Below are 12,822 nucleotides of genomic sequence, written 5' to 3' on the forward strand. Positions count from 1 at the left end.
TCCCCCTCCCCCCCTCTCTCTCTCTCTCTCTCTCTCTCTCTCTCTCTCTCTCTCTCTCTCTCTCTCTCTCTCTCTCTCTCTCTCTCTCTCTCTCTCTTCTCTCTCTATCTCTACCCCACAAATTAGTAAAGGGGGACCAAACTTGAGTTGGGTGAAGGGGGGGGTTGAGTTTGTGGGTGTATTTTAGGTGTGAGTGAGAGAAATATAACCCAAGGATTCTTAATTACACAATTGTATCAGAGTTGTGTTCTATACATACTGTTGTGATGCCACAATGTTGCACACTACATAAGCATGTAGACACATCTGCATGTGTGCCATCCAACAGTGTTGTACTCTCACACTAATCATACTAGTGGTAATGTGTTCTCAACTTTGTAATTGCAATCTTCTCACAATTATTTTTTATTGAAAACCTGACAAAAAGTGCTTATTATTAGCTTATGTAAGTTCCCATTAGATACAAGCAGTAGACCAGCTACAGTTAATGTTGAACTTTGAAAAGCACTTTATAAATAAAATAAATTATTATTATTATAGTATATTTTTTTACATTGTGGCATCACAATCAAGCAACCCAACTCTGATAGAATTTTGTAATTCAGAATCCTTGGTTGTATAGAGCATGTATTGATTTGAAACAGATTGCATCGATTCCATTTCATTGTCATGGCAATTCTGAAGGCGCAGAGCAGCTGTCTGTCCTGTGAGCGGCTGCCCCCTAGTGGCCAGAGAGGCGCAGAGCAGCTGTCTGTCCTGTGAGCGGCTGCCCCCTGGTGACCAGAGAGGCGCAGAGCAGCAGAATAGGTCACATGACCAGGCACGTCAGTCAAGTTGAAAGGTCGACAAACGCATTTGCGCTCTGGCGGCGAGCATCGTTCTCTGTTTTCACAACAGAGGAGCTTTTATATTTTACCTTATTAACCCTAACCCTATCTAACACATCTAAAACAGCTACTCACCAGCCCAGGCGACCATCTCACAGCGCTGCAGAGAGAGAATGCTGGCTACAGGAGCAGTAAGTTACACTCACTCTGCTAAGCTTTGTGTTGTTCATATCTCTCTCCTTAGGCTGAGGCCCAGGCTGACTCCATTCAATCTCAATGGGCTAGCCTATGCTAAGCTAAGTTAGCTGGCTTCCTTCCCTGTGTTCAGCAGAGATATTAGCATGCTTACATTTGGACAATACGAGACGCAATATGCGCGGGGCAAAAATAATCTAAAATCGTCACGAACAGAACGGCGGAGGTAAACAGGGCTTATGTCATCAAAGGTAAAAGTTGGTTTTCTCCGCTGATAATAATAATTATGCATTACCTTGCTGTTGATTGTTTACTGAATGCTCCATTTATTTATTTATTTATTTGTTTAACCTTTATTTAACCAGGCAAACATGTAAGAACAAATTCTTATTTACAAATGCAGCCTGTAATAATAATAATTTACAACAATAAAACAATAAAACACAGGCAAATACAGGTGCATTAAAATACTAACAGTCAGAGAGAAGGAGGAGGTAGGGGTGAAAAGTGAGAAGATGTTTTTTGTAGCAACGAGCTGAGATAAAGAGTAGAAGAGAGGAGAGCATCCTTCTGTCTGTCTGTCTGCCTGTCTGTCTATCTGTCTGTCTGTGTGTCTGTCTGTGTGTCTGCCTGTCTGCCTGTCTGTCTGCCTGTCTGCCTGTCTGTCTGTCTGAGGTGATGTCTGTCTGTCTGTCTGTCTGAGGTGATGTCTGTCTGTCTGCCTGTCTGTCTGCCTGTCTGTCTGTCTGTCTGTCTGTCTGAGGTGATGTCTGTCTGTCTGTCTGTCTGTCTGAGGTGATGTCTGTCTGTCTGTCTGAGGTGATGTCTGTCTGTCTGTCTGAGGTGATGTCTGTCTGTCTGTCTGAGGTGATGTCTGTCTGTCTGTCTGAGGTGATGTCTGTCTGTCTGAGGTGATGTCTGTCTGTCTGTCTGAGGTGATGTCTGTCTGTCTGTCTGTCTGCCTGTCTGAGGTGATGTCTGTCTGTCTGTCTGCCTGTCTGAGGTGGTGTCTGTCTGCCTGTCTGTCTGAGGTGATGTCTGTCTGTCTGTCTGAGGTGATGTCTGTCTGCCTGTCTGAGGTGATGTCTGCCTGTCTGTCTGAGGTGATGTCTGTCTGTCTGTCTGAGGTGATGTCTGTCTATGTGTCTGTCTGAGGTGATGTCTGTCTGTCTGTCTGCCTGTCTGTCTGTCTGTCTGTCTGTCTGTGTGTCTGTCTGAGGTGATGTCTGTCTATGTGTCTGTCTGAGGTGATGTCTGTCTGTCTGTCTGTCTGCCTATCTGTCTGTCTGTCTGTGTGTCTGTCTGAGGTGATGTCTGTCTGTCTGTCTATCTGTCTGTCTGAGGTGATGTCTGTCTGTCTGTCTGTCTGTCTGAGGTGATGTCTGTCTGTCTGTCTGCCTGTCTGAGGTGATGTCTGTCTGTCTGCCCGTCTGTCTGTCTGTCTGTCTGAGGTGATGTCTGTCTGTCTGTGTGTCTGTCTGTCTGAGGTGATGTCTGTCTGTCTGTCTGAGGTGATGTCTGTCTGTCTGCCTGTCTGTCTGTCTGAGGTGATGTCTGTCTGTCTGCCTGTCTGTCTGTCTGAGGTGATGTCTGTCTGTCTGCCTGTCTGTCTGTCTGAGGTGATGTCTGTCTGCCTGTCTGTCTGTCTGAGGTGATGTCTGTCTGTGGTGATGTCTGTCTGTCTGTCTGTCTGAGGTGATGTCTGTCTGTCTGTCTGAGGTGATGTCTGTCTGTCTGTCTGCCTGTCTGAGGTGATGTCTGTCTGTCTGTCTGCCTGTCTGAGGTGATGTCTGTCTGTCTGTCTGTCTGAGGTGATGTCTGTCTGTCTGCCTGTCTGTCTGTCTGTCTGAGGTGATGTCTGTCTGCCTGTCTGTCTGTCTGCCTGTCTGCCTGCCTGTCTGTCTGTCTGAGGTGATGTCTGTCTGTCTGCCTGCCTGTCTGAGGTGATGTCTGTCTGTCTGTCTGAGGTGATGTCTGTCTGTCTGTCTGTCTGAGGTGATGTCTGTCTGCCTGTCTGTCTGCCTGTCTGCCTGTCTGTCTGAGGTGATGTCTGTCTGTCTGTCTGTGGTGATGTCTGTCTGTCTGTCTGTCTGAGGTGATGTCTGTCTGCCTGTCTGTCTGAGGTGATGTCTGTCTGTCTGTCTGAGGTGATGTCTGTCTGTCTGCCTGTCTGTCTGAGGTGATGTCTGTCTGTCTGTCTGTCTGAGGTGATGTCATGATGATGGGTCGAGATTTAAGTGACCCCGTCAAGACACAGAAGAATGTGATCAAAAAAAATCTCCCCACCTTCAAATCCTGCCTGGAAACCCACCCTTTTTAGCTGGCGTATTTTTAATCGATGGTTGTTTTTAAGGGTTAACTTAGGTTTGAACCTGTTTGAATCTGCTCCTTGTTTTTAATGATGCTCTGACAGGCGCCTAGAAATAAAATGCATTATTATTATTATTATTATTATTATTATTATTATTCGGCCAAAATCAAGCTTGCTTAATGTGCCTGGCAAAAACAAAACAAATGAACACTCTTTTAAACTACTTGAGGAAGCGAGCTTAGGAGGGAGGGGGGGTGCTAGCTTTAACTCCAACTCAGGGATTTCGTTCAAGTCAGCCCGCTGACCTTTCAAGATACATACCAGAGTCAGTTAACATTTTACATTTTATATACAAAACTGTATCTAGCGGGGGTCATTTTTATTTCGACACGTGGCAAAGTTTCCGACTTCACCTGTAACACAATTGGACTGGATGAGGATGCTATCCTGCCGGGAGAGGAGAGAGGATGAAGGAGCCATTAAAAGCAGGGGATGATGCAGTGGACATTTAGGGATGAGAGGGATGGATGAGCCATTGAAAGCAGGGGATGATATGGTGGACATTAAGGGATGAGAGGAGAGAGGATGGATGAGCCATTAAAAGCAGGGGATGATGCAGTGGACATGTAGGGATGAGAGGAGAGGGATGGATGAGCCATTAAAAGCAGGGGATGATGCAGTGGACATGTAGGGATGAGAGGAGAGGGATGGATGAGCCATTAAAAGCAGGGGATGATAAGGTGGACATGTAGGGATGAGAGGAGAGGGATGGATGAGCCATTAAAAGCAGGGGAGGGGATGATAAGGTGGACATGTAGGGATGAGAGGAGAGGGATGGATGAGCCATTAAAAGCAGGGGATGATAAGGTGGACATGTAGGGATGAGAGGAGAGGGATGGATGAGCCATTAAAAGCAGGGGAGGGGATGATAAGGTGGACATGTAGGGATGAGAGGAGAGGGATGGATGAGCCATTGAAAGCAGGGGATGATAAGGTGGACATGTAGGGATGAGAGGAGAGGGATGGATGAGCCATTGAAAGCAGGGGATGATACGGTGGACATTAAGGGATGAGAGGAGAGAGGATGGATGAGCCATTAAAAGCAGGGGATGATGCAGTGGACATGTAGGGATGAGAGGAGAGGGATGGATGAGCCATTGAAAGCAGGGGATGATAAGGTGGACATGTAGGGATGAGAGAAGAGGGATGGATGAGCCATTAAAAGCAGAGGATGATAAGGTGGACATGTAGGGATGAGAGGAGAGGGATGGATGAGCCATTAAAAGCAGGGGATGATATGGTGGACATTAAGGGATGAGAGGAGAGGGATGGATGAGCCATTGAAAGCAGGGGATGATACGGTCGACATTTAGCCAAGACACCGCCGTTAATGCGACACATCAAGGCGGGTACGACGCTGACTGGCTATGAGCTAAATTAAAAGTGTGACAGGCACTCCTCGTGATCATCTCACTAATGTTAGCTTTACTCCACTTTTGGTTTGGTGGCTAGTCTGCAGTCAGTGTCAGAGCCAGTGGGATGAACGTGCAGCTTATTTGCTACGGGTAGAGTTAAACACTTGAAATATAATGTTCCCTTTGGGTTCAATTTACTGTTACTGCATGTTCTATTACAGTCAGCATTAACCCTACCCCCTGGATACGAACTAGCAGGCCTAGAAACAAAACAGACTATCAAGCCTAGTTACATTGCATTTATGACATTCTATATCTTAAAATAATCTTTCAACAAGGTTTCCAAAACCAGATGATATACTGAAATACCTTTTCTCAAACATGTGGTATGTGGGAGAATAATAATAAATGAAACAATATCCCTTATGTGACGTTTAAATGCATGCAACATTCTTATTGGTTACGGTGCTACGTTTTCTCTTGTCCTTCAGGCTGTAACCACGGCGCTGGCGCAGGTGGACAGGGAAAAGATCTACCAGTGGATCAACGAACTGTCCAGCCCAGAGACCCGCGAGAACGCCTTGCTGGAGCTCAGCAAGAAGAGAGAGTCGGTGCCTGACCTGGCCCCCATGCTCTGGCACTCCTGCGGCACCATCGCTGCTCTCCTGCAGGTAAAGCCGGGTACACACATAAAGATAATCTGGCCGATTTTGGGCCGATTTCCCCCCTTCCGACCAAGGACAGCAAACGGCCGATTATCGGATGGCTCTAAAGATTTTCCTACAAGATTATCCTGTGGTGTGAGGTGTGTTAAGAGTCCATTTCTCCCCGCAATCCGCTCGGAAAATGGTCGGGGCCGACGATCGTAAATATTAAACGTTAAAACACGTTAAATATTAAAACTGTTGCCACAAAGTTGGAAGCGTACAATTCTCTAGAATCACATTGTACGCTGTAGCATCCACTTCACTGGAACTAAGGGACCTAGACCAAATCATGAAAACAGCCGCAGACGATAATTGTGTCCACATACTTTTGTGCATATAGTGTACTTCACTAACGATGACCCCTCTCTTCAACACAGGAAATTGTCAACATCTATCCCTCGATAAACCCTCCAACCTTGACCGCTCACCAGTCCAACAGAGTGTGCAATGCCCTCGCACTTCTGCAGTGTGTGGCCTCCCATCCAGAGACAAGGTGATTTGATTTCCCCCCCCCCACATGACTTGAAACGGTGATCTTTACATACACATGAAGTGAGTAGGCAATGACTATATCATGCGTGCTCTTTGTCTTTTTCAGATCAGCATTTCTGGCTGCACACATCCCTCTCTTCCTGTACCCCTTTTTGCACACCGTCAGCAAAACACGGCCCTTCGAGTACCTCAGACTCACCAGCCTAGGGGTTATAGGTGAAGTAGCGTAACTTGATTTATTGTGGCTCTGATCGGATGAAATGTTGTGCAGCACAGTTCTATCGCATATGTGACACATTCTAATGCTTTGGTCAGACTTTTCTTTAGAAAAATGTGAATACATTTCTGCGTTGTTGAAAATCAATGACACATCGCTAGTCAACTAACACAGCTTGTTTTGTGAGCCTGATAACAATGTAAAGTAGTGTTATAGTTAACTAGGTAGCAGTGGGGATTACTCACCCAATCCATTGCGTTGCACTATTTTGGCTTGACTAGAACGACTTTGTGTTGTGATTCTCAATAACGTTGAAACCGAGTTCCGTGTTTCAAAAGAAAAGTCTGAACATTTTGATTGGTTGCCGATATGAGGACCAAAGCATTAAAACGTGTCACATATCGCCTACCTTCTAGATCCTTCTAGGTCATTATGGCCTAAAGAATAAGGCACTCCTTGGTTGTTTGTTTGTTGATGGAGTGGTTTCTTACTACATAGTGGGTCGTGCTTTTCTGACATTTTCTGACTTTTTGATTCCAAAGGTGCGTTGGTCAAAACAGATGAGCAGGAAGTGATCAACTTCCTGCTGACGACAGAAATCATTCCCCTGTGTCTCCGCATCATGGAGTCTGGCAGTGAGCTTTCCAAAACGGTATGTTTTGTTCGTACTATCAAGTACTCCCCCTCCCCTTCCCATGTGTCCCCAGCACTATCTTAATTAGGTCCCTATACTTTCTTTTATTTATTTTTTGTTTCTTTTTATTATTACTACTCGATCTTTTCAGTTTGTAAAGCGTCTTTGAGTGTCTAGAAAAGCGCTATATAAGTCTAATGTATTATTATTATTATTATTATTATTATTATTATTGTAAGAGCTCAAAGATTCATTTTCTAAAAACAGTAATAATAATTATTATAATAATAACCTTTTATTTGTATAGCACTTTTCCTGCAAATGTTGCAGCTCAAAGTGCTCCAATCATTATATAATCCTAATTTAATTCTTTTTTCATTTAAAGGCAATATTAAAAAGATGGGTTTTTAGTCTTGACTTGAACATATTTGCTGAGGTTGCATCCCTAATGTAAACTGGCAGTGCATTCCACAATTTGGGTGCATAAAATGAGAATGCAGCCTCACCAAATCTCTTCTTTTGTACAGAAAACCAGCGTCAGAAGACCTGAGAGCTCTATTGGGCTGATATGCAGAAGTAACCAAGTAACCCCACTTTGTAGTAACCCCACGTTTATGCCCCACAGGTTGCAACTTTTATACTACAGAAAATTCTCCTTGATGACACAGGGCTCGCCTACATCTGTCAAACTTACGAACGCTTCTCCCATGTGGCGATGATACTTGTAAGTCCAGGATGAACAAATATTGTATATATATTTTCATATACTGTATATAAGTTACTAGTTCATACGTTCATATGTTTATAAAAAGTACACAGTTACATGCTAACTCCCCCTGTCTATATACCCCCCTCTGAATAGGCCATATAGTGTATATAAGTATATAAGTTTACATAATAGATACATTCTCAGATTCCTACCCATCACTTATCCCCCTATTTATATCCGCCCTATTTATGTCTATTTATGTCTCATTCTTGTTTTTTATTATCTTAGGACTGTGTTTATTGTTAGCACCTAGGGCTTGCATTTAAATTTCGTTGTACCTGTTACAATGACAATAAAGATCATTCATTCATTCAACATTGAAATGTTCTAATTTCATGTACCATGATGTTTGTCCTGAAGTTTCCTCTCTGTTTCAGGGCAAGATGGTTCTTCAGCTCTCAAAAGAGCCCTCTGCTCGTCTGCTGAAGCACGTCGTACGCTGTTATCTACGCCTTTCAGACAATTCCAGGTATGAAATAGAAATTCTTTAGAAATAGAACACTTTTTGTGCCAAGTGGTCGGCTACAGCACACAACCACCGCACCTGTTACCATGTCAGTGCCGAAAAAAAGATTGAGAGCAAACACTGGCTACATTTAAATGCATCCTAATAGGAGAATATGAGCTAATGCTAGAAACACAAGTTCAGGAGAAACCTTGTGGGCTTGCACAATCTTATTTTTGTTGTGGAAAGTTTAAAGATGTTTTTTGGAAGATGGATATACAGCCAGATAGATTTGCTGGGTAGTTGAAATAAAGTGAGATAGTAGGATGGTCACAGGGTAGCATATAGGCAAAATAGATGAGAGGTTAGATAGATAGATAGACAGTCACCAGCGTTGCCATATATATATATATTTTTTTTTATTGCCATAGAGGCAGTAGAGATTTTGACAGGAAGGATGGGTGAGAGAGAGAGGAGGGAGGAGGGATGCATGTCATCCTTCCACTATATGTCTGCGGACGGAATCGAACCAGAAACCCTGCGGTTACATGAATGAATGAATGAATGAATGAATGAATGAATGGTCTTTATTGTCATTGCTGTAGTACAGGTACCAAACAACGAAATTTAGGAGGGGTGGCTCCCCTGGTGCAAGGAAAGAAAAAAAAAACTAAAAAAGACAAGGGAAGGAGCTGGTTTACATAAATAAAGGCTATGTACACTATCCACTATACTATACTGTACAGATAGACGACTAGGGTTGTCATATTGCATATCATATTGCACATAGTGTCATTGCGCACTACACCACCGTTATTGCGCACTACACCGTTACACCACCAAGTGCCCCCGAGGAAGATCATGTTGACACTGAACTTCCTGCCGCTATGGTTTCCTTTACCAACTGCCATTCAGAGTTGAGTAGCAAGGAGTAATGATGCCGTGGTTCCAGGGGTAACAAGGGGTTATGATGCCCTGGTTCCAGGGGTAACAAGGGGTTACGATGCCATGGTTCCAGGGGTAACAAGGGGTTACGATGCCCTGGTTCCAGGGGTAACAAGGGGTTACGATGCCATGGTTCCAGGGGTAACAAGGAGTTATGATGCCATGGTTCCAGGGGTAACAAGGGGTTATGATGCCGTGGTTCCAGGGGTAACAAGGAGTTATGATGCCGTGGTTCCAGGGGTAACAAGGGGTTATGATGCCGTGGTTCCAGGGGTAACAAGGGGTTATGATGCCGTGGTTCCAGGGGTAACAAGGAGTTATGATGCCATGGTTCCAGGGGTAACAAGGAGATATGATGCTGTGGTTCCAGGGGTAACAAGGGGTTATGATGCCATGGTTCCAGGGGTAACAAGACCCGACCATCCTAACGTTACCACAATGTCTGTCTCCCCCCTCCCCCTAGAGCCCGAGAGGCCCTCCGCCAGTGTCTACCAGATCAGCTCAAGGACACCACTTTTGCCCAGGTTCTGAAAGACGACACTACCACCAAACGCTGGCTGGCACAGCTGGTCAAAAACCTGCAGGAAGGCCAGGTGACAGACCCTAGGGGAATCCCCCTGCCCCCGCAATAACTCCTCCTGGCCAGCAGGGGGAGACCCCCAGCAAGGATCCAGGGACGGGAGAAGCCACCGGTTTGAATGACGGATGATTTTTGATGAAAATTATTTTTTTTGTGAAGACTGTATTGAATGAAAAAGCCATCAGCCTTTTTTATTAGCGTTGTAGAGCTTTGATCAATCTGCCCCGACCTCTCTTTTTGAGTGGATGCTTTTCCCTGTTCTCTCAACTTTTCTTTGTCATTGTTCGAAACATTTGCAGTCCTCAACTTATCAAGTGTTCTGATATTGAAATAGACTGTACAATAAAGTGTTACATGTTGACATGCAATATTTCGGGGTTTTATTCTGTTTGTTTACATTTTTGACGGTATTTCGATGGTATCTTCGCAAGTGCACTGATTTTGATTTATTTCACATAATCCATTTTGCAGCGATGTACCTAACATTGGTAAAGCTATATATTTGACTTAGAAATGGGCTCATATCGGCTGGCACACGTGGATGAAATGGACCCATATTCATTCTGTATTGTAGAGGTGATTGAAGGGTACTGTAGTATGCTCCACAGTGGAGGCCAGTGGAAGGGACCCCCCTTTTTAAGCTTTGGCACCGTCGGTGTGAAATCCGAGCCAGCAAGCTGAGCTGCCGCTGTGTATTATTGATGCTCTGGAACACGAGTAGGGGACCAGAGGGGAAGATGAAAAAATATGACTGTGCAAAAGCTATATTCTGATCCTCTGTCATGCTCTTTAGTGGATCATTTCATTAATGGGCCCCTATTATTGGCTGGGGCAATGGTTTCATGTACCTTTCTGCTCTCTTAAACCCCTCCCTCCCTCCCCCCTGGATCTGTTCTCTAACACGGCACCAGCGGGTAAACTGGACGGATAAATGTTTCATGGGCAAGGCTTAGTAACACAAGAAGGGTCTGTCTCTAAAGCAAGCAGGGCAGCTATGGCGTGTGCTAGTCTGCAGCCCAGTATGTGTGGCCCTGTGCTGGGCTTTTACCAGGGGTGGGAAATGAGCTGTAATAGTGTCTACGTCGGAGTGACCGTTTTCCTGAGTGTCAGTGATGACGTACAGATGTTCTCGAATCCTTTTTGTTCCAGCGTCAATGCTTGTGTTTTTAAAAAATGCACCTTAATTTGTGTGTTGAGTGTTCAAATAATTGGCGTGAGACTAGCTCAGTGAAGTCTAGGTCATGTCGGTTCTTTATCTTGATGTAAATGTGAACAGCAAATATAATGATAATGTAAATGTGAACAGCAAATATTCGCAGGACGTCCTTATCAGTGTTATGACACTAGTTGCGGGTTCTGAATGACTGTTTCCATTCATTCATATACATATCCATGTGGTTTCTCCCCCAGAGTATCTACAAATACCTACCAAAAAGGTTTCCAGAGTAGACCATTGCCGTTTCAGAGAACTCCCATGGAACATGGGCTGAAAGAAAGCGTACACAGTTGTGAAACAGCAAAGTGCCAAAGAGACACACCAGAGGGCTGAGCCGAGAGGAGGAGGGAGGGAGTGAGAGGGATGGGGAGGAGTGAGGAGGAGGAGGAGGAGGAGGAGGAGGAGGGGTAAGCCAGTGCATTGCTGTGTTGACTCAGGATCAGCTATCCGGATGCCTCTCAGCCCTCCAGACCAGCATGCAGGGTAGAGCTGATTCAGGCAGACAGGGCCAGTTCCCTGGGGATAGTCCCTCTCTGTAGAGCGCTACTTACTACCACAGCAGGCACCCAGCACAGCACCCACCTGGAACCAGGGATGCCCCTCTTTCGGGTGAGTGGCCCTGTCCTCTTGCTCCAGTTCCTCCTCTTCAGAGAAGTACATAATGGTCATTCCTCCATAGTTTATTCCTGTACTTTCCTGTCAGGGAAATACATTGTAAGCCAAGGCTCATATTGTTTAGACTTTATTTAGAGCTATTGCAGTGTTTTTGTGAAGGATGAATTGTAATTGCAGCGGGTGATGTTTGTGGTCTGTCTGATAGATCTCAGCAATCGATGAGTGTTAAAAAATGTACTCTTTTACTGGTTTTCTTAGCACACAATTACAGAAAAATCAAGGAACAGTAAAGCCACTAGGGGTGCAAACGGTTCAGTCGGCCCACGGTTCGGTATGAACCTCGGTTTTTGGATAACGGTTTCGGTACGTGTTTTGTGCGTAAGGACAAAGAAAATGCTGAGAAGCTCCATCGGAAGTTTCACCTCTTCTAACAGACAGTGAGAGTGACAGTGATAGGTACAGTAGGCAGGTTACAGTTATGAGCTATGTACAGTTAACACTGTTAGTAACTTAACAGGGTTCCCACGGGTCCTTGAAATCCTTGAAAGTTTGTGAATTTGAGAAAAAGAAATCAAGGTCTTAAAAGTAGACATTGGTCATTGAAAGTGCTTGAATTCCCACCCCCCCCCCCCCCCCTCTCTCTCTCTAAAAAATAATAATATATATATTCAAAAATGTTTTACTTAGCTCGTTAACTAGTTCTGTCTCAAACTATCCTTGAATTTGAGGGAATTGACTCTGGAAAGTCCTTGAAAGATGCTTGAATTTGATGTTTCAGAAGGTGTGGGAACCCTGAGTTAAGGTAGCTATGTACAGTATGGTACCTATGTACAGTATGGTACGTATGTACAGATGAGGTTCTCAAGGACAGGACAGATAAATAAGACAGAAGAATAGTTGTTACAAGAGAAAAGTCTAAAGGTACTAGGTCTAGCTAGACACATATCGATTGATATGGCTATATTTTAGCATTGTGGAATATCATTGCAAGTTTTCTTTGAATGCGTTGTTAATATCTACTCTGTGTGGGTTCAGTCAGCTGTCCAGGGCCTGGGTCAGTGTCAGATCCTTTCCTGGCAGAGGGGTTCAACTCTCCTCTCAGCAGACATTATGTCAGACATGTGTTAGAGGAGCTTCTGTCCTCCTTACATTTACATTTACATTTTTGGCATTTAGCAGACGCCTTATTCCAAAGCGACTTACAATCAATACATTTGAATACTAAGCATGTGAATCAGCAGTCCACCATTCGTTGCAGGAAGAGTACTCTAGCTCGGGCCCGGGGCCACTGATAGAAGGAAAAACCTTCTCCCTATTATCGCCTTCTACTATTTTTTATTTATTTTTATTTTTATTACTGGAGAAACTTACCCACCCAGTAGTACTGTAGTAGCCTTGGCAACAGTTGTCAGACCTGCAAGGTTTCCCTAGTGTTGATTTATACGATAAACGTT

At 44.4% G+C, this 12,822-nt stretch overlaps 1 protein-coding gene across 1 annotated transcript; it reads left to right on the forward strand.

Moving 5' to 3' along the window:
* The first annotated feature begins 873 nt into the window (after positions 1-873).
* cnot9 (CCR4-NOT transcription complex subunit 9) lies at positions 874-9,893 on the forward strand. The gene is made up of 8 exons (XM_080525896.1): positions 874-1,018; positions 5,240-5,419; positions 5,833-5,948; positions 6,054-6,163; positions 6,707-6,816; positions 7,424-7,522; positions 7,945-8,036; positions 9,421-9,893. Exons 1-8 carry the CDS (start codon positions 1,001-1,003, stop codon positions 9,587-9,589), a joined length of 894 nt encoding a protein of 297 aa, XP_080382022.1. The 5' UTR covers positions 874-1,000; the 3' UTR covers positions 9,590-9,893.
* The last annotated feature ends 2,929 nt before the right edge of the window (positions 9,894-12,822 follow it).

The sequence above is a fragment of the Nansenia antarctica genome, assembly GCF_963989245.1.
Source record: "Nansenia antarctica genome assembly, chromosome: 3".
Classification (NCBI taxonomy): domain Eukaryota; kingdom Metazoa; phylum Chordata; class Actinopteri; order Argentiniformes; family Microstomatidae; genus Nansenia; species Nansenia antarctica.